This window comes from Tachyglossus aculeatus, chromosome 21, assembly GCF_015852505.1.
Source record: "Tachyglossus aculeatus isolate mTacAcu1 chromosome 21, mTacAcu1.pri, whole genome shotgun sequence".
In the NCBI taxonomy this organism is placed as follows: domain Eukaryota; kingdom Metazoa; phylum Chordata; class Mammalia; order Monotremata; family Tachyglossidae; genus Tachyglossus; species Tachyglossus aculeatus.
The window spans coordinates 15,495,681-15,518,477 of NC_052086.1; the positions used below are offsets into that span (position 1 = coordinate 15,495,681).

The 22,797-nt window shown below is 43.0% G+C and overlaps 1 protein-coding gene across 2 annotated transcripts in view; it reads right to left on the reverse strand.

Moving 5' to 3' along the window:
- Positions 1 to 540: 540 nt before the first annotated feature.
- Positions 541 to 22,797, reverse strand: part of EPN2 (epsin 2) — a 120,524-nt gene continuing 98,267 nt past the window's right edge. For both annotated transcript variants that reach the window (XM_038762653.1, XM_038762654.1), the window contains exons 5-9: positions 22,373 to 22,547; positions 8,789 to 8,959; positions 7,697 to 7,783; positions 6,459 to 6,674; positions 541 to 3,629 (exon numbers count right to left, since the gene is read on the reverse strand). In XM_038762653.1, coding sequence (XP_038618581.1) covers positions 3,328 to 3,629; positions 6,459 to 6,674; positions 7,697 to 7,783; positions 8,789 to 8,959; positions 22,373 to 22,547 — 951 coding nt within the window. In that variant the 3' untranslated portion in view covers positions 541 to 3,327. The remainder of the gene's footprint in view (positions 3,630 to 6,458; positions 6,675 to 7,696; positions 7,784 to 8,788; positions 8,960 to 22,372; positions 22,548 to 22,797) is intronic.

Below are 22,797 nucleotides of genomic sequence, written 5' to 3' on the forward strand. Positions count from 1 at the left end.
ATCCCTAATATTTTAAATCAAAGCACCTCGTTGTGGGGTGGGGACAGAAACTATAACTGAGAGAAAAGAAACACGTGTAGCGCTTTGAAAATGGGGAAAAGGAAGGAAGAACTCATTTATACACCACTAATCCGGAGAGTAGCATATGATTAGGAAATGAAAGACTTCAGCAATCATGGGCACAGTTGAAGTTTGACCATCATCTAATGCCCACGGCAATCACTTCGAGCAGGAGGTACTTAGCAAGGCAGTTACCCCGTTCACTCTTCCTCCTACCTACAGACTATTTCATAACAGTCATTCAACACCTTACACTGGGGACTGCAAAATGATAAATAAGCTCAAGGGAGAAGCAGCATAAACTAGTGGCTAGTGCCCGGGCCAGGACCCGGGTTCTAATTCCGGCTCCGCAACGTTTGCTGTTTGATCTTGAGTAAATCACATAATTTCTCTGGGCCTCAGTTACCTCATCTGTAAAACGGGGATCAAGACTGTGATCCCCATGAAGGACAGTGACTGTGTCCAACTTGATTTGCTCATATCTACCCCAGCGCTCAGTACAGTGCCTGGCTTAAACAAATACCCCCCCACACACACACACAAAAGGGTGGTTAAACTCCTGGGGACATCTGCCTGAATCCAGCACTTGAAGTACATTAATAAAACTTTCAAATGAACTGACTGACATCATTATTTTTTTACCACACCTTGATGTTTTCTATTCTGAGCAGTAGGTAAGGACCAGTGATTTTCCAATTAAAAGAAAGAGAAAAAGAATTGAAAGGACAACCCACTTAGGTAATTAAAAAAAAATAGAACAATAGGGATAAAGGTCCGAAGAAACTATACACATTTATTTTTAATTTTGCACAGAAAAGCAGAAGACCGACATTTTTAAAAAGAGAAAAGGAGGACTTCAGTGATGGAAAGAAACGGAAAAACAATGGGTGAACCTTGCCACGGAAAAACTGGAATGTACATTTCTCGCCTGGGTCCACCAAAAGTCTGTGAATAGTAAGTCTTCTCTACAAGGCAAAACCAAAAAAAAAAAAAAAGGAGGGGGGTGAATGAGGGGAAAAGAGAAAGGTGATAATATAAAATTTGCTCATGCACATTGAATGCAAACATTTTCTTCTCCTCTTCTACAAAATATCAGATCAGTATTAGAATCCTGTCCTAAGGTCCGGGATTAACAGAGGAGGATGAATCGACCTATGGGTGTCCATACTTTTAAAATCAAGCAGGAGTTTCTTCAGAATTACTTCAATCCACAGGGCTGGGCCCGAGTGTTGATAACCTTCCTGATCCTGGACTAAGGATACAATCCATTTTCACTGATACCAACGACTTCTGCTATTTACGGAACACAACTTTGGGTTTTTCTCAGCACAGGCAATATAAGACTATCTGGTGCACACATCTCTCTCAATCCCAACTTCCTTTTTCATATCAGGAAAAGGTCACAGAGATAGCAGTTCTCCTATAGCAATTCCTTGTTTTCAGCACATACTTATTCATTCTTAAATTTATCCTACGCAGTGTGTGTATGTGTTTTTTAGAAAAGAGAGCACTTAAAATGCTTCCACCTTAGAGAAGGCATACGCACACAGACATACATATGACTCAACAATATTATTTCATTTTTAACCTGAGCATGGATTAAAATTGGTGAAATCAAAGACATTCAGGTTAAAAATGCATTGTTCAATTTACAATTCAAATTGTAAACAGAGCTATGTAACTATTAACCTGGAGCATGCCTTGAATTTTAAAAAAGGAATTAGTTGACAAAACTGTGAGTCACATTCATATATTAGAATTTAAAAAATTTTAAGACGCTAATAATACAACAGGAAAAATAGCCTCTCGTTCTACCTACAAAGGCTAAAAGTCGGTCCAATTTGGTAATCTACCAAAAGAGGGACTAAAGAAAGGAAAAGGCAACTTGAGGCTGTGTTTTTTTATGAGTATTTTATATATTTTTTTAAAATAAATGTTATCTTGCACGTGATCAAATTCCCAGTTTTATATAAAGTCACAAGAATTTGCTTGAGTTTTTATTATGAATTCTATCACCCAAAGTGTTTTTTAGTGTTTATCTTCCCTTTTAAATTCTCTCACAGAAACCAAGAGCTATAACCATAAATAAGAGAGCATTAAACCATAAAAATGACACTTACCAATATCTTAATTTCAGCCAGACCTGATAAAAGTCTATCAAAACTAGACAGTTAAATAAGAACCACATTATAAAAATATTAGCAAAAATGACTATTAGGTAATTCTGCCAACTCAAATATGAAACTGTACTAAAAACAACATATGTGCAAAAGTATACAAGAATAACTGCATATAGCAAGGTTAAGCCTGAATTAGTTTTAAAGCTCGCCCTAGTTCTTTAATTCGGAGTTGTCCCATGGTAAATTTTTTTTTTCTTTTTTTCACTTTCAACTCACATGGTAAGTCAAATAAAAATTAAATACACACAATAACTCCCAAACGAAGTCACTACCGGACAAGAACAGAGCAAAAGACTCATTTAACACGAGTGTAGCATGCCCACTCACAGAAAAGTCATTAACAGTTCCTATATAGTAGTGTACAAGATCAACACTGCATACAATATCACATCTTACGCTTGACCACTTAGGAACGCTAATTTTATTTCCTTTTTTTCTTTTTCTTTTTTTTTTTTTGAGGCAAACTTGCTTTCTGCATCCAAAACTATGATTTAGCAAGCCACGTGATTTTTGTTTTGCAATGCTTTGAACGTATGAGTCTGGTCTTCTGAACGTCCAAACCATTCTCCGAAGAATAAAGACTATGGAGGAACCAACGATCTAGAACTGTGTAGAGCTATGTGCAAAAAAAAAAATGGTCACTAGCACTCAGTCTCGCATCTCAAACAGTGGGAGAAACAACTTAATGCAGGGAAGAATTTTGGAATCCGGCACGCACCCGAGACCTTGAAAATAGCCATCAGGGAGTTGGCATGGCAGGTTCTCCCTCAACGGTACTGAAATCTCAAAATGGGCAGATTTTACTTTGGTGACGCCCGGATGTCTCTGGCCACGTTCGAAGAGGCAAAGGACGGTACCATCTGCAGCAAGGACTGGTTGGATAAACCGGAAAGTAAAGACAACACCCTCCTGAAGATCGTTACCTGTAAACCGCAAAATCTATTTCCGAGTCTCTTACGCATCACTAGGTCCAAATGGGGTTTTCGTTCACTCTGCTTCAGAGACGACTTCAGAGCAGTTCCGAAAGAATAAAACCAAACAAACCAAAAAAAAAAACAACCCCCAAACCAAAAACCTGTCTGGGTCATTATAAGAGGAAAGGATTGGTTGTACTGGCGGACTGAGAGGCAGGCGGCAGGATTCCCGGATTGTGAAGCGGCTGAGACATTGGACCTGCAATGTTCATGGCCTGGCCCACTCGAGTCACGCTGCCCATTGCCGCCATCGGGGCCATGGAGGGAAGAGGCACCGGCTCCATGTTCGCTGCTGACCCGGAACTGAAAGAAGGACTCGTTCCCATGACGGGACTTGCTCTCATCTGATTTAAGGTAAGTGGCTGAGGCTGATTCACTTGGAAGGGGTTAACCGGAGTCGGTGCGGCCGACGAGCCTGTGGAGAGTTGCGGGACACGGTGAGTCCACGGTGACTCACACGGACAATGCTCTCGGTCTGAACTTGGGGAAATTTCATGCGGTACTTTCTCGGAGGGAGGATACTTTCCCGAGGGAGGCGGGTAAGGAATCACAGACATCTATCGCCCAGAGTTCTTGAAAACAGGCCTGGCCAGATTCACCTCAGCTCAATTCCTATCCCCACAATAAGGACCTTCTCCACAGCACCTGTATATATGTTTGTACATATTTATTACTCTATTTATTTATTTATTTTACTTGTACATATCTATTCATTTTATTTTGTTAATATGTTTGGTTTTGTCTCTGTCTCCCCCTTCTAGACTGTGAGCCCACTGTTGGGTAGGGACTGTCTCTATATGTTGCCAACTTGTACTTCCCAAGTGCTTAGTACAGTGCTCTGCACACAGTAAGCGCTCAATAAATACGATTGATTGATTGATTGATTGACCTGTTGGAGGAAAAGGTCCAAGGAGAGACAGGCTGTGGGGAAGTTAGGCCTCCTCAGCTCCGTTCTGCCTCTCCAGGCTGGAAATGGTCTCATGGAGGAGCTCGCTAATGGGGCAAGGTCTTGACAAACATCCATTTTGTTACAGTTAAAGAAGGAAATTGATACGCTGGCTCTGTTTATTATGGGCATTTTCCATTGTCAGACACTACACAAGCCAAACCCAGAAACCCTGCCATGTGGGGGAACAGAAGAATACGATCATGGGTGGCCATTTTGCCTAATGTGGCGTCTGACTTCGGCTCAGAAGATCGCAGGTTAGTGTCCTGCCGTGGTCGGGTAATTCTGGTCTTTGCTTTTAAAAGTAACGTGGCCTAGTGGAAAGAGCCCAGGCCTGGGTGTCAGAAGGATCTGGGTTCTAATCTCAGTTCTGCCACCCATCTGCTGTGTCACCTCAGGCAAGTCACTTCACTTCTCTGAGCCTTGTCTGTAAAACGGGGATGAATACTGGGAGCCCCATATGGGTCAGGGACTGTGTCCAGCCTGATTAGCTCACATCTACCCCAGCGCTTCAGTACAGTACCTTGTACATAATAAGTGCTTAACAAATTCCATTTAAAAAATTAAGATCTTGAAAAATCATAAAGAAGTCAACTGCTCAAAATTGTTTCCTTTGATTAAAACAGCAGTCAAATGGGACAAGCTATTCCTCTAAAGCATTCTTGCATTAATCAGAAGAGGTCTCAGTCATTCGGCTCATTTTAGAAAGTGAACCTGCATTTATTTCAAAGTTCTGCTGAGAACTTATACTGTCAACAAGTCATTTCCGAATCTCGGTGAGACCGGAAAATGGAGGGAAAAAATTTCCCAGCATCTGAATTGTTGGCCAACAGCCAATGCTCCAATTTTTTCTTTTAATACTTCTGTTTAGACATTTTTTGGATGGCTCAGCAGCTCCTTGTAAACTTTGCCTAATATCTACAAGTGATAGATACACAGACTTCCTGTTGCTCAATACTGCCGAACTCTTTACAAGTACAAACTCATGTGGCTGCTTTTCAAACCTTGGATGAAAATAAAAAACTCATGGAACCATTTTGAGTTTTTGAGAGGCACCAGATGGGTGAGCCAAACACAGTCTGAAGAGCCAGGGGGCAAGAGGGCACTGAGTGGGGAATCAGGAAAATTTTAGGATATTTCATCAGGGAAGCACCTAACTTCATTAAAGCAACAAAAAACCCAAAATTTTGCTTAAAGAAACTAGAAACACATTTTCTGAACTGCAAAATTGCTTTAACTACACCATCAGATAGTCACTAGGGCTAAGTAGAGTGGCCTAGTGGAACCTGTGGGACCTTGGGCAAATCACTTAACTTTTCTGTGCCTTGGTTTCCTCAACTGTAAAATGCAGATTCAATCCTCCTTCCTCCTATTTAGACTGTGAACCACAAGTGGGACAGGGACTGTATCCAACCTGATAAACTTTCTATCTACCTCAGCACTTAGAACATTGCTTGACACATAGCAAGCACTTAACAAATACCATAAAAAAGTACTCTGTTCTACAACTCTAGGCATTTAATACCCATCAAGGTTTGATTTAATTTTTTTTCAGTATTTCCGTTGCATTTTTTAAACAATGAACAGGCTACTAATAGGTCAATATTGAACTAGAAATCTGCTTTAGGAACCCTTGGACTTTGGAAAGATGGATTCAATGTCTCTGTTGATTTTATTTTATTTTTTGGACTTAATTTGGATGCCTAACTCTACTAGGCACTTGACAACAAACAATATATCAGAGAAACAAACTCAATAATGTTTTACTGCATGATCTTTAAAACCTTAAACTCTTCAGGCGACAGAATTGGAGCTACCCGTAATACTTGGTGCTCACAAGAATGGAGAGGGAGGTATTTGGTAACCATTTTTTTTCCACCTTCTCCTTTCCTCATAAAATGAGAATGAAAGCAGAGTGGCCTAGTGGAAAGAGCAAACCCTGGGAGTCAGCCTGGGTTCTAATCCTGCCTCTGCCATTTGTCTGATGTGTGACCCTGGGTAAGTCACTTCACTTTTCTGGGCCACAATTCCCTCACCTGTAAAATGGAGATTAAGACTGTGAGCCTATGCGGGACATGGACTGTGTCCAAACCTTATTAGCATGACTCCACTCCCGTGCTTAGTACAGTGCCTGGCACACAGTGAGCGCTTCACAAACACCATAAAAAGGAACACAAACTGCCTTTCTTATTCGAAGCAAAGACAGTCAGAGTTTATTAGAGAAGGTGAGCTTTTATGAAGTTGGGGAGCCCTTGGGAAGTGACCCAACTGTTCTCCCCTCCCAAGAGAGAGACGTACCTGGAGCTAAGAACGGATTCAGTGAAGGAACAGGTTGTGGTGGTTTAGTTACCAGAGAATCCAGATTCACCAAGGCTGCATTGGGGCCCAAAAAGGACTCCGGGGTTTTCCGAGCCCCGCTTTGTTTGTTTGAGGCCGCACTCCCAGGTTGCGAGTCGAAGACATCTGGACTTGTTGTACCATTGTTTTGTGATGGCAAAGAGGAAGCGGAGTCAGCTAAAAACAACCAAAAACATGAAATGCTGAATAGAGGAGGTGAATTATTTGTGGCACAAAAACATAGCCTGTGTTATTTATGGACCCATCGTGTACAATGATGGAAAATGGTTTCCTATGTAAAAGAAGATATTCATAAAAAAAAATTACAAACGGGGCTAGGCTTCTAAATTTTGGAATGTTACACTTAAACCTTTGTGTATCTGCAGTATCTTGGAAGCTTAAAATTAACTGAGAGAATCAAGGGCTTTGAATTGAAAAAATTCAGCCCAGTGTCTAATGAGCGAAACAGCTACAGTAATTGACCTGGCTCTTTCCTGGGCAACAACGCTGATAGGTATTAATGTTAATATGAAGCATCAGGCTGAAGATTGTAAGCTCGTTATGGTCAGGGAACGTGTCTGCTAACTCTGTCGTATTGTACTCTCCCAAGCTTTTAGTACAGTACTCTGCACATATTAAGTACTCGATAAATACCATCGGATTGATTAAACCATGAGTGGCTCTTTATCTCTTGTCTTGAGTACCAGAGATACTCTAACAACCCTTAGAAGGTTGTTAAATTTCCTTCTTAACATAAGCCAGGGAACACTTTTTTGAGCTAAATTACCAAATCATGTAGAAGAATCATATCTCAAAGAAGTGAAATCCTCTAGCAGCTGAATTCTGCCTGGTTATAAAAGGAACCCACGAGTAACATCTCAAGTCCTAGGCCTTAAATGTGTGAATTTCTAGAATTGGTTGACTGACTATGCTAACATTGACCCTGATGAATAAAATAAGGCCACACACACCCCACCTCCCACGCCCTTCACACACACCCCTCTCCTGGATTTATAGCTATTTCACAAAAAGCAATAGTTACAAAGTTAAGAAGCCCAAGGGTGAAATAATTCACTTTGAAAGTTGACTCTTGTTTCTGTAATTATAAAAGAGATCAGTTGGTTAACCAGCACAACTAATTGTCTTCCATAATTTTATTCTACAATACATCAAGGGTGTTGAGAAGCAGCATGTGGTACCTGTCCTTTTAGAAGTTCGGAGGTTGTCAAATTCAGAAAAGTCATCTTTCACTGTACCATTCAAATTATTGAAGAGGTCAAAAGATCCTGTTTCAAGGAAGAAAGGCTGGTTACTAAAGAAGACAACTGCCTCAATTCAATTGCATATGCATTTCGTGAGCTGGGAGTATTCCATTTGGTTCAGGAATTCTGGGAGAAAACAAGAACCAGTAAAATACCTACATACTAGAAGTTACTGTAAGTGAGGAAAGAGCCCCAGTGCCAATTTCTGAAACTGCTCCAACTTGGCTACCTTGGGCAAACCCCAAATTCTTGGTGCCTCACAATTTCCTCAATTTGAAACCAGGCCTACCCCCAAATGGCCAGGACCAACCTCAAAACGGCATTCATACAATTAGGCAGTTTTGAAACCTGTTTCGGAGCCTTGGGACATTAGGCACCAACATCAAAACAATGTGAGGCTGGCATCCACTCCAAAGAACTTGCAAGTACAATCAGACTCTCAGACACATCTCCTCAAATTCAAAGTGATGGAGGGGGGCTGGAGAAGCTGTTGGTCTTATTCCAAGTAGGCCCAAATTAATCACAATCCTGCTCCCAAAACTGAACAAATCCACCCCAGGAGTTTTACCCCACATCCATGAAATTTGGAAACCTAGGTTCTACTCCCAAATCCATCAATGACTAGGTCAACCAGGGTGTTAGGGTACCCCTCGAGAAAGCAGGGTCACCACCACACTGTCTCTATCTAGTTCAGAGTGGGGAAATGTGGATTTATGACGTGGGCAAAATGGACTGAGATTCTTTGAGAGAAGGCATTTTAAATATGCGCAAGATGTTATTTTAAATGATGCAACCGCTGAAAATGACTGCTAAAATACACTGATTGAGAAACAGCTGACACGATCCACTTTGGGAGGGTTTATCAGCTAAACGAAAACTGACTGAACGGGTCAACCAAACATCAGGAAATACACAATCGCCTGTGGAATTAAGAGGCATTTCGGAATTATCGTTTCAACTGAACTGCCTCTGAATTCAAATCAAAGAGAAGTACCGACAAGAACGTCCAATATAAACCAAGTGACTTACCAGAGGTGGAAACGGGCGTGTTGGCAGCTGCCGGTCCCCAGGGGTCGGCCGCAACTTTGACCGCTCCCGTGGCAGGCTGAGGAGGGGCCCAAGGATCTGAGTTCTTTGGGAGAGGCTGGGCTCTGGATCCAGTAGCTCCTCCCCAAGGATCAGGGGCAGCTGGCTTGGTACCTGCAGTAAAGTAGTGCTACAGCTCATACAAATTCTCTCGAAACAATTGGTAATGTTTTCCTCGGTAATATTAAAATTCTGGTCTTTGGGTTTGTGATTATGAAATACCGCATAGGAAAAATCTACAGCAGAACTGTGGATGGCCTTTGGTTTATGATGGATGGCACTTAGGAGCTTTCTCTTGCCCCGCCCCATTTCAGAGGTAAGAGTGACATGTCAACCCTCCCTGGTGACTCTGGGGACCTGATAACATAGCACTTATGTACATACTTGTAATTACAATAATAATAATAACAATAATAATGATGGCATTTATTAAGCGCTTACTATGTGCAAAGCACGGTTCTAAGCGCTGGGGAGGTTACAAGGCGATCAGGTTGTCCCACGGGGGGCTCACAGTCTTCATCCCCATTTTACAGATAAGGGAACCGAGGCACAGAGAACTGAAGTGACTTGCCCAAAGTCACACAGCCGACAATTGGCAGAGCCGGCATTTGAACCCTTGACCTCTGACTCCAAAGCCGGTGCTCTTTTCCACTGAGCCAAGTTGCTTCTCTATAATTTATTTATTTGTATTGATGTCTATCTCCCCACGTCTAGACTGTAAGCTCATTGTGGGTAGGGAATGTGTCTGTTTACTGTTGTACTGTACTCTCCCAAGTGCTTAGAACAGTGCTCTGCACACAGTAAGTGCTCGATAAATACACTTGAATGAGTGAATGAACTCTGTCCTTTCCCACCAAAGAGTAAGTATAAAACTCCAGGACTGATTCTGCATACTCGAAAAGATTACATTACCTGCAATTTACGAATATAAAAACTACTATAATCCAGAGGGTCGGTACATGGGCTATGGTGTAGTGGGTACAACCCGGGCCTGGGAGTGAGAAGGTTGACACAGCCAGAATTGGCATTGATTGGCAAAAAAGTAACAACTGTGGTATTTGTTAAGCGCTTACTATGTGCCAGGCACTGTACTAAGTGCTGGGGTAGGTACAATGCTTAGAACAGTGCTCAGCACATGGTAAGCACTTAACAAATGTCATCGTTATTATTACAAGCAAAATGCATTTGGCACACTCCCTGTCCCACGTGAGGCTCAAGTCTCCCCACTGTACAGATGAGGTAACTGAGGCCCAGAGAAGTGAAGTGACTTGCCCGAAGTCACACAGCTGACAATTGGCGGAGCCGGGATTTGAACCCATGAACTCTGACGCCCTTGCTCTTTCAGGTGAGCCATGCTGCTAACACAACTACAAGTGAACTGGAAATAGCCTAATGAAGCACAACTTCCTATGGGCCTGGAGTTTCTCCTCAGGCCTCCAGCAAGATTTTCCATGGATCTAAATGACTTTCTCATCAGATTCCCCTTCCCTCTGGCTCCTCCACGTGGTCTCAAATCTCCTTCCATCCTCTTCCATCCTTCCATCTGTGTTTAGGTTTTTTTGCCTCATATAAAGGCAGCTGCCTTTTAAGAGCAACAATTTGTCCTAATCCTCCTTTCTGTGCAGCTGCATCAAAACGTGTCACAGAATCTTTTTAAGTTCAAATATGGTTTTATACCGACAAAGCCTATTTTGACCTATTTATTATCCGTGACCTCCTTGGGCTCAACTGACTTTGCGCTGAAACAGCTTGGCTCCAACCTTAAAATCCCCTCAGTGTTTTCTCCTTCCCTTAGAGATTTTGTTTCGGTGTACTCCTAACATCTGCACCCTTTAAAACCTCTTCTTTTCACATATTCTTCACCTGAGGTAACTTTTTGTTATCGGCACTATCACTCAAAGTGGGCAGAGATTAAAATTGAAATCAGGGTCTTGGAATTCCCTCAGTAATCTCGGAATTTCTCTTCTGGGGAAGTGCTCGAAAGCATTCTGGGGATGACTAGGAATGGTTAGGCTTAAGGTAGATATCCATTTGTTAAAAATGAATGAAAATGCTTTCAAAATGTCATATTATTACATTATGTAATGATGAATGCTCAAACTAGACTTGCAAATATTTTTTAAAGTACCCATTAAAGTATTACAATTAAATTAGCCATTTTACTGTTAGCAAGTTCACCATCTCCCAAGTATAAATATATCTTTGCAAAGTGCCTTTAATATTAAAAAAGCAGTCAGTTATGTAATCCCACCTTTCCCAACAAATTTATGAAGTGAAAAATGCATTCCTTTCATATTTATAAATAGTTGCAATTATATTCACTAACAATAACAATAGGTACTCAATGGCAACTTTTTGCATAATATTTTCAAATCATATCTTTCAAGAAAACTTTTGGCAAAAAGTCACTTTTCAAGGGCCATTTCCTTTAACTTTTTCAAAGTACTCCTGAGCCATCAAAAGCCACAAAAGTTCTGGTTAGCTAAAAATGTTTCTGAGTCCAATTCTCAAGAAATGTTACAAAGCTACACTTTGCCCCTACTAGAGAAGCAGCGTGGCTCAGTGGAAAGAGCCCGGGCTTTGGAGTCAGAGGTCACGGGTTCAAATCCCGGCTCCGCCACTTGTCAGCTGGGTGACTTTGGGCAAGTCACTTCACTTCTCTGGGCCTCAGTTCCCTCATCTGTAAAATGGGGATTAAGACTGTGAGCCCCCTGTGGGACAACCCCATCACCTTGTAACCTCCCCAGCGCTTAGAACAGTGCTTTGCACATAGTAAGTGCTTCATAAATGCTATTATTATTATTATTATTATTAGTGAATTTGGTTAGAAGAAATGACTGCGTTTATAGAGCCTGGTGTCCGTCTTGAACAGTAACACCTCCCTCCACTCTAGACTGTAAGCTTGTTGGGAGCAGGGAATGTGTCTCAACTGTTGTACTGTATTCTCCCAAGCCCTTACTAAAATGCTCTGCACATAGTAAGCGCTTAATAAATACCTCCAATTGACTGAATTGGGAAACAAAAAATAGATGAAATAACCAAATATTTTTCAGGATTCCTGTTGGGCCTCACAGTCTGGACTGGGTGACTTTTTTGTCAGTAGCCTTCCCAACTGATGGCACAGCCCCAATAGTAAAGCCATCTACATTGAGATCAACCATCTACATTGAGAAGCAGCGTGGCTCAGCGGAAAGAGCACGGGCTTTGGAGTCAGAGGTCATGGGTTCAAATCCCAGGTCCGTCACTTGTCTGCTGTGTGGCCTTTGGCAAGTCACTTCACTTCTCTGTGCCTCCGTTTCCTTATCTGTAAAATGGGGATTAAGACTCTGAGCCCCATGTAGGACAGGGACTGTGTCCCACCCAATTAGCTTATATCTACCCCAGCATTTAATACAGTGGCCGGCACAAGGTAAGAACATAACAGACACCACCACCGCCTCAGGGGAGCCTCAAGGCAGCTCGCCTCATTTTCTTAGAAGCTTTTTGGCATTCATCATTACTCTCCAAACTTCTGCCTCCAATAGTTACCCATTTTCCCAGCATTCAAATCCAATTTAACTCCTAACCACTGGATTTAATACACTCCACCAATTGCCTCCTTCTTACTTCTCTGTCTTCTCGGGCCACACTTCAGGTCGAATACTCCACTCCTTCCAGGCTGGCCCCATTATCTGTGTGGCCTTTCACTCTGCCTTTCCCATGCATGGAATTCCCTCCCACCTCAAATCCGCAAACTACATCCCTCCTTAAAAGCCAGCTCCTCTAAGAGGCATTTTAAGAATAATCCTCACCTTCCTGGTTATGCCATCCCATCAGCCACCTTGGCACTCAATGTACCTCTGTATTTATGCAATTGCGACTTCCCTTTTTGTCATTTGTGCCAATGTTTTTGCTCTTCTACCTACTGATTGTTTGTGATTTCCTTCCCATTGTTTCTCAGATTAGACTGTAAATTTCTTGAGAACAGAAGCCATTATCTTTTAGTTCTACTGATGATCCCAAGCCCCTAGTTCTGTTCTCTCTCCCTTTTATTTAATGGTATTTGTTAAGCACATACTGAGTGCCAGGCACAATTCTAAGCACTGGGATAGATAAAGTTAATCAGGTTGGATGCAGTCCGTGTCCATCGTGAGGCTCACAGTCTTAATCCCCATTTTTCATGTGAGGTAACTGCAGCACAGAGAAGTGAAGTGACTTACCCCAAATCACACAGCACAGAGCTGGGATTAGAGTCCATGGCCTCTGACTCCCAAGTTCGTGCTCTTTCCACTAAGCCACGCCGCTAAGAGTGGAGAGGAAGGGGAAGATCTAGGACATATTGTAGAGGGAAATCCAGCAAGATAATAAACATGGAGGGTTGTCCAGTTCTGTAGCCTAGCAGTTTTTAAGTTTGCCTTAACAGGGTGGGTTCGCGGTTCAAAACAGGGTGGAAGCAGATGGTTTTATTATTGGGGCTATGCCATCGGTGGGGAGGCTCCTCACAAAAAAAGTCACCCAGTCCAGACTGTGAGGCCCTGCAGGAATCCTGAAAAATATTTGGTTATTTGTGGTAGTAGGACTGGCATAATTTGAAGTAAATCCATAAGGGGATGAGCAAATCACTACTTAGGGCATTTGTTAAGCGCTTACTATGTGCTAAATGGTGAAGGAGCGTCAGGATTGGAGAAGCAGCATGACTCAGTGGAAAGAGCCTGGGCTTTGGCATCAGAGGTCATGGGTTCAAATCCCAGCTCCGCCAAGTGACAGCTGTGTGACTTTGGGCAAGTCACTTAATCAATCGTATTTACTGAGCACTTACTGTGTGCACAGCACTGTACTAAGCGCTTGGGAAGTACAAGTCGTACTTCCCAAGTTGTACAAGTTGTACAAGTCACTTAACTTCTCTGTGCCTCAGTTACCTCATCTGTAAAATGGGGATGAAGACTGTGAGCCCCGTGTGGGACAACCTGATCATCTTGTAACCTCTCCAGCGTTTAGAACAGTACTTTGAACATAGTAAGTGCTTAATAAATGCTATTTAAAAAAAATGATTATCAGATTAGGCACAGTCCCTATACCAGATGGGGCTCATTATTTTATCCTTATTTTATCCTGGAAACTAAGGACCAGGCCCGAGCCCAAGGTCATACAGCATGCCAATGGCCAAGCTAAAATTAGAACCCAAGTCTCCTGACTCACGGTACCATGCTCTTTCCTCTAGGCCAAGCCCCCTCCCCACATTACTGGCAGAGCCTTCTGAAACACACTTCATTGTGTTAGGAGCACAATGTCGCTTGCATCATTTTGTAAGCAAGTCTACAGTCAGCCTCCCAGATCCCATCTTTCCACTGCATATATTTCAGCAAAGTTTTCAGGAACACTTTTTTTTTCTGCCATACTTTCATTTTTTAGAGACTTCCAATTTTCCATCTAACGGCAAATGTTCATGTGAGAAGCAGTGTGGCTCAGTGGAAAGAGCACAGGCTTGGGCGCCAGAGGTCATGGGTTCTAATCCCGCCTCCGCCACTTGTCAGCTGTGTGACTTTGGGCAAATCACTTCACTTCTCTGGGCCTCAGTTACCTCATCTGTAAAATGGGGATGAAGACTGTGAGCCCCCCGTGGGACAACCTGATCACCTTGTAACCTCCCCAGCACTTAGAACAGCACTTAGAACAGTGGGTAAGGACCACATAGTAAGCGCTTAATAAATGCCATCATTATTTATTATTTATTTATTCATTAAAATGGGGATTAAGACTGTGAGCCCTTCGTGGGACAACCTGACCACCTTATATCTCCCCCAGCACTTAGAACAGTGCTTTGCACATAGTAAGCACTTAACAAATGCCATCATTATTATGATTATTTACTGTCATTAATGTTGTTCCCACAGTCAGTGGAGAAAGCTACTTAATGGCATTTTCCAATTTTTTTTCAGAGGCTTCACACAATCTTCACAGCATTTCCCTAGTTGTGAGATTCACATCTCCCGGGCATATGAATCTCGGACTCTATAAAATTCACCAACTCAGGAAAACCTGTACCCTCAATACTCTCATCAGGCAGCACATTTGAAGTGAGCAGACTGAGCAACCATTTAAGATTTTGCTTTTTTTTTGCCACATTATGGATTCAATTTTCTTGAAATGTTAACAGAATATTATGGGCAGTCCAGGATACATATGCATGGGGGAGAAGGGGAGACAGAAAGAGGTGGAAAGATGGAAACAGGTGGGTGGGGAGAGTATATGCACACCACTTCAGGTTCTGTGGCAATTCACACTGCCACACTCTCCTACTTGCATCTTTTTTTCTCCCTCCCTAGAGAAAAAAGACAATACTTACCAGTTTCTCACTCAGCATTCTACATAATAATAATAATAATGATGGTATTTGTTAAGCGCTTACTATGTGCAAAGCACTGTTCTAAGTGCTGGGGGGATACAAGGTGATCAGGTTGTCCCACATGGGGCTCACAATCTTAATCCCCATTTTACAGATGAGGGAACTGAGGCACAGAGAAGTTAAGTGACTTGCCCAAAGTCACACAGCTGACAATTGGCAGAGCCGGGATTTGAACCCATGACCTCTGACTCCAAAGCCTGTGCTCTTTCCACTGAGCCTTGCTGCTTCTCTAATCAGTATACCTTTTTCAGATCTTGTGGACTCAGTGGATTGTAAAGAAACTTGAGTCAAGGGGAAGGATCCCAAGTGCTACGGAAGTAAAATAGTTCAGAAAGAAGTACCCTAACATCTACTTTACCAAATGGTTATTGAAACCAAAAAATTCAGATCCAATCAATGAGAAAAGTTCTTGGCTAACCAAACACTATAGGGACAACAAACTAAACCTGTGTTTTTTTAGGGGCTCCTCATCCAGGCCTCCATCTAATCATTTGGATACTTGATTTTCTGCTAGAGATTCAAGACTGATGTTTGTCTCTTGGTAGAGTGAAAATATTTAAGATCACAGACATGCCTTTACCAAGCATCTTAAATAAACAGATGTGCCTTGGACACATCGTGACCTGACAGTCTAGTCTCCTCAGTGATAGTCTTAAGTTAACAATATTAAGGCTGAAAATGGAAACTAAAATGTCAAAAAACTCTTTGATTTCCTATAACAACTGTGAAATTGCACACACTGCACCTGTGGTATACAAAAGTAAACATTTCACTGTAACCTAGTTTTGGGGGTATGAATTTTCTAACAGAGACTGTAACCTCATTATGGGCAGAGAAAGTACCTGCTAATTTCTCTTGTATTCTACTCTTCCAAGTACTTAGAACAGTGTTCTGCACATAATAAGTGCTCAATAAATACCACTGATTGACAGATTACATTAGTATGGACTTCCTAATTCCTACTTCTATGGCTGTGACAGCACTTAAAAGCCACCCCCTTTGACCCCAGTAAACCTCAAATCCCAAAAGACAGCACCTCCGTCTAAAGTCCATCCTGGGCAGAGCATGGAGAAAATACAATAACCATATAACTAAGAAGTGCAACCCTTAGATTTTAAAAATACAGTACAAGTGCCAAATGGATAAAATAAAAGCAAGGGGAAAAAAAATTCCAGATCTAAGCACATCTTCTAAAGTGGCCATCAATGTTGGGAATAGGATCAGAAGCAAGGGCAGGAATATCGAACTCCTCTTTACTCTGCTGGTCCCCCGGCAGAGAAAATTTCATGTATTTTAGCATCACCCCCATGCTCTTTACCCTAATTTTCCCTTCAAATATTTTTATGCAGTGAAGGGGAAAGAGAAAGACAGTGGAAATAAAATGGGGTGGGGGTGGGGGGTGCTAAGGAAGGAAGAAAAAATAAAAGGGGGAGCTTGCAGAAGGTTATCATTTCTTTAGTTCCATCAAGTAAACATGACCACCTGCTGCTGGTAAAGACAAGCGGAAGAAGGCAGCTTCAGCTACTTCCTCAAAGAAACGCAGTCTGGCTGAGATAAGGATTTAAGGACATGGTTCGCTTGATCTCGGAGACAGAAAAGAGGCTCAGAGCCAACTAAAATACCGCTCACCTTCAAAACTGTTACACTACTTCGATTGTGAGTCCCATGTGGGATAGGGGCTGTGTCCAAACTGATCGACGTGTATCTCCTCCAGCCCTTAGTACAGTGCTCAACACATAGCAGTGTGTCTTAGTGGACAGAGCACAGGCCTGGAAGTAAGAAGGATCTGGGTTCTAATCCCAGCTCTGCCACATGTCTGCAGTGTGACCTGGGGCAGGCCAACTTCACTTCTCTGGGCCTCAGTTACCTCAACTGTAAAATGGGGATAAGAGTGTGAGCCCCACGTGGGGCAGGGACTGTGTCCAACCTGATTAACTTGTACCTAATCTGGAGCTTAGAATAGTGCTCGGCACATAGTAAGCACTTAGTACTATAATTATTATTACAGTAAGCATTTAACGCAGCGTGGCTCAGTAGAAAGAGCCCGGGGTTTGGAGTCAGAGGTCATGGGTTCAAATCCCGGCTCTGCCAATCGTCAGCTGTGTGACTTTGGGTAAGTCACTTAGTCAATCAATCAATCGTATTTATTGAGCACTTACTGTGTGCAGAGCACTATACTAAGCGCTTGGGAAGTACAAGTTGGCAACACATAGAGACAGTCCCGACCCAACAGCGGGCTCACAGTCTAGAAGGGGGAGACAGAGAACAAAACCAAACATACTAACAAAATAAAATAAATAGAATAGATATGTACAAGATAAATAAAGTCATAAATATGTACAAACATATATACATATATATATATATACACTTAACTTCCCTGTGCCTCAGTTACCTCATCTGGAAAATGGGGATTAAGACTGTGAGGCCCCCAAGGGACAACCTGATCACCTTGTAACCTCCCCAGTGCTTAGAACAGTTGTTTGCGCATAGTAGACTCTTAATAAACGCCATTATTATTATTACTGTTAGTTATTAACAGATACCACAATAATAGTAACGATAACAATAAGCTTACCAACTGACCCCTTTCTGTGTTTTAGAATAGGAAAAGAAATGCCAAGGTGGAACTCAGTTGTCCCTTCGTTACAGAACTTAAACCTTCTTTCATTGGCAATTGGGCTGAGTTACCCTCAATGATGCATGGCAAGAAATGTTAATGACATTCTTTGCTACAAATGGGAGCTTTCAAAACCTCTTTTGTTCTTTCGTAACGAGAGCACACAAAATTAGAGCAGTACAACTAAGAGCATTTCAGAAGATCTACCTTTCAACTCCCTCTAATCTCTCATAAATTATAGTTCATTAGAGTGCAGCAGCAAAGCAATGAAATAGTTCTAAAAAACTCTTCATGAATGGGATTTATTAGTATTTACCTTCATAAATCTAACATCCTCAAGACCTCGGGAGCCAAGTAACTGGCAAGCCAGAACAAGGGATTGTTATAATGGGTTGAACCAAGTGGGGAGCCATTGTTCGGATATACTGCAGCCAGGGCTATCTCCAGTGACAAGCTCTGACTTGTCCGCTGAGATTTCGATGGCATTTTTCACATTAAAACTGATTATAATGGAATCCTAAAAGCCCAGGAATTTACTCGGTTTTTGCAAATGAATGATGCGATTACAATCAAACCTGGAGATATGGAATTTATTTAATGAAAAGAATGAGTCTGGGCCGGCCCAAGGTATCAGAACACTGCTCTTATAAGGGGGAATGATACTGGGTACTTTGCTTCGTGGTCCAAATGCAGCTGAGACTGTGGTTGAAAGGCACCCTGCAACAGGGAAGCAGCGTGGATCAGTGGAAAGAGGACGGGCTTTGGATGAAGACTGTGAGCCCCCCGTGGGACAACCTGATCACCCTGTAACCTCCCCAGCACTTAGAACAGTGCTTTGCACATAGTAAGCGCTTAATAAATGCCATTATTATTATTATCATTATTATTAACAGGGGAGTTTCCAGTCAGCCAGCTCCAGAAAACTTCCCCCTCCTTCCTCTTCCCTGACCTCCAAATGGCTGGCTCACGGACACCTCACTTTTTAGGAAAGGAAAAGGCTTGGAATAACAATGATAATAATGGACAAGACTGTAAGCTCATTGCGGGAAAGGAATGTGTCTACCAACTCTTTTGTACTATACTCTCCCAAGCGCTTAATATAGTGCTATTCACACAGTAACAGCTCAACAAATGTCATTCATTGACAGCGGCTGTATCTGATTTCATAATCTGTATCCACCCCAATGCTTAACAATAATAAATACTGTAATGATCATTGCCGGATTGTACTTTCCAAGCGCTTGGTACAGTGCTCTGCACTCAGTAAGTGCTCAATAAATACGACTGAATGAATGAACAATGGTACTTGTTAAGCGCTTACTATGTGCCAAGCACTATTAAAAGCGCTGGGGTACATACAAGGTAATCAGGTTGTCCCACATGGGGCTCACAGTTTTAATCCCCATTTTACAGATAAGGAAACTGAGGCACAGAGAAGTCAAGTGACTTGCCCAAGGTCACATAGCTGACAAGTGATGGAGCCAGGATTAGAACCCATGACCTCTGACTCTCAAGCCTGGGCTCTTTCCACTAAGCCATGCTCCTTCTGGGGTTCTTTTTTCACTCTGGGTGAGTTCTTTTAGACTGTGAGCCCACTGTTGGGTAGGGACTGTCTTGCCAACTTGTACTTCCCAAGTGCTTAGTACAGTGCTCTGCACACAGTAAGCGCTCAATAAATACGATTGATTGATTGATTGATTCTCGGTGGCCATGGGGCCCAGGTGACTATTCAAGGGGTTCTCCCTCCACCCCAACCCTCCCAGGGCTCTACGGGGAGGTGGAACTGCCGAGCCGTCCTTCCCCCTTCGTTTGATCTGCTATGTGGGAAAGCGGGAGAAACGTTGCCTACCAACTCTGTTGTACTCTCCCAAGCGTTTAGTACAGTGCTTGGCACACAGGAAGCACTCAATAAATGCCTTTAAGGAGAAGGAGGGGAAGCAGGGTATGTTCGTGGGGCAGCCGCAACCAGGAAGCCTGGAGTTGGTAGGGGTGAACGGTGGTGAAAAACAAGACGGCAGCAACATGGGGGTAGTCCTGGAGCTCGGAACTGAAGGAGAGAGCCTACATCAGGTGCACCGCAGCAGGGTATCTACCTCACAGCTCTGAGTCGGGGGGTATAGCGGTCCTCTCTTTCCAGAGACACGCCCACACCCACAGGAACATCAACAAACCAATGCTATGCACAAGCACACAGGACTCATCCGCAGCAACTAGGGAATACGAAAAAAGACACAGGTAACACATGAGCAATGGGCAGACAGAAACAAAGAGTGACAGAGGTTTATAGGGCCTGAAAAGGAGAGCAGCATAACGAGCATGGTGGGATAAAAAATAGGAGGGGAAGACAAAGCAAAGTGTGTGGGGGCGGGGGGGGACACGCAATGGGAAGTTCTCAGCTGTCTAAATTGGGTACAAAATAGATATTTTCTGAGGCCCAAGTTATAACCATTGGGTAGTGAATGTGTCCCCTTAAAATGCCTGGCTAGCGCTTATGATTTTCCTTTATTTAGTTAATTTACTAGTTGCCAGTGGGCTGCATGATGTTGGTGTGTGTGTGCTTGTGTCATTTTATCCAGTGCTTAGAACAGTGCCTGACACATAGTAAGCGCTTAACAAATACCATCATCATCATCATCATGAAAAGATGCCATTCTTACCACAATTCTTTTTGCTTTGAACGCAATTACAGTTCAGCACTAGGAATTACTTTCAGCCGAGGGGCCTCAGCTCTGGAGACGCCCTTCTCTGCCACCTCCCCCACTATGTCCACAACCAGTCCATCAAACGAGGCCAGCACAAAAAAAAACCCAACAAAAAGCCCCTGAGAGCTTCTGTACTAGATCAATCAATCGATGGTACCGATTGAACGCTTACTGTGTGCAAAACACCATACTAAGTGCTTGGGAGGGCATAAGGCAATAGAATTGGTAGACACGGTCCCTGCAGGGCCAAGGGGTTTGAACCGAGATATCAAAGTATCTAGGGGAACCCCAGATATTCTGGCTATTTTCAGGATGTCCTAGGGAGCCCCACTCTGGCAAAATTTTCCTAGGGCCTTCCTGGTTCCACACACATCTTTCCCAGGACTCTGTAAAACAAGGCGGGACATGGTGAAAGCAGATTTCCAGGTCAGCTGGAGTGGGTGTCTCAGATCCACCCTGAATCCTACCCAAACTTTTATGGAAGTTTCCTGAAGACTTCAAAAGGCATCTGGAATTTGGCTGTATAGATCTGGTCACCCTCAGCTAGTTGAATTTCTGCTGATTTTTGCAGGGGCGGGGGCAGGGCGAGGGGATGGGGGCTTGAGGCTTTCTCCTGTCTCTGGGAAAGAGCTCACTGTTACACTTTACTGTCTCCCCTTTCTAGACTGTGAGCCCGTTGTTGGGTAGGGACCATCTCTACATGTTGCCAACTTGTACTTCCCTAGCGCTTAGTACATTGCCCCGCACACAGTAAGCGCTAAATAAATACGATTGAATGAACTGAAAGAAATGACACGTAGACTCCAGAAGACACTGCAGAGGGGAGTTTAGATCTGCTACAAAACTAATCGGACAGTTTTGGATCTCTGTTCAAGGAATCTCCGTTTTAAAAAAGTTCACTGCAAGAGGGTTTCTGACAAAAGCCTGTAAAAATAACTTGAAAATACACTTATACACTAACTAACCTGATTTTTCTAATGGCTTTAACAAATATGCAGGAATTAGGGCAAACATACGCTTTTCATCAACAGTACGAAGAGGACTATTATTTCAGCTAATTATAGCAGCTCAGTCTAGTTGCCTGATATTACCAATTATAGTTTCTTAATCTATGCACACGATTATAAACCTGACAGTTTAACAGCTCCTAGAGACCAGGCGAATGCTTCTTCCACCCGTGGTGTAAAGTGATCAAAACAGAGAGCTCTTCAAAATGGAAACAATAAGGAGCATATATTACAGGCCACACTCACAGATTGTAATCGCCAAATAAATGCAATCGTTCCTAAAAATCACAGTCATTCATTCTAGATTTACTGAGGTTCAAAAGAGGCTGTACTCGAAGTAGAAGCAGCTCAGAAGACCTAACACCTCCAAGCCTTCTGACTGGGCGAGCACGGGCCACGGTCCAAGGAGTCCACTTGTCAGCTGTGTGACTTTGGGCAAGTCACTTCCCTTCTCTGGGCCTCAGTTCCCTCATCTGTAAAATGGGGATTGACTGTGAGCCTCCCGTGGGACAACCTGATCACTTCGTAGCCTCTCCAGTGCTTAGAACAGTGCTTTGCACATAGTAAGTGCTTAACAAATGCTATTATTATTATTATTATTATTATTAAGCACAGACCTGGAAGTCTGGGACTTCTGGGATGAGCTCCCTTGCCCCGACTTGCTCCTTTTTCCCCCTTTCTAGACTGTGAGCCCGCTGTTGGGTAGGGACCGTCTCGATATGTTGCCGACTTGTACTTCCCAACGCTTAGTACAGTGCTCTGCACACAGTAAGAGCTCAATAAATACTACTGAATGAATGAATGAGTCCTTACCAAATGACTGCCACGGGTCAGAAATGGTAGCTGCCGCCGGGCCTCCTCCCCAAGGGTCAGTCTGTTTAGCCGCACTGGAGGATGCCCAAGGTTCTGCTTTCTGGGGAGCGGGAGCTGAATTGGGCAGGGCGTCCATCAGATCCAACAGGGTTGTGTGCTGCGGGCGGGAACCATGCTGGGAAAAATCAAAATCATTCAGGCTTGATTAATCCAAAGTTGCATCGCCAACATCCACCTCGGCGCTTACTGCAGTGACTGGCACATAGTAAGCGCTTAAACAAACACCACGATTATTATTATCACTACCACAAACAGACCTGTCGAAGCACCTGGTGTTCGACATCCGTTTATTATTCATTCATTCAATCGTATTTATTGAGAGCTTACTGTGTGCAGAGCATTGTACTAAGCGCCTGGGAGAGTAC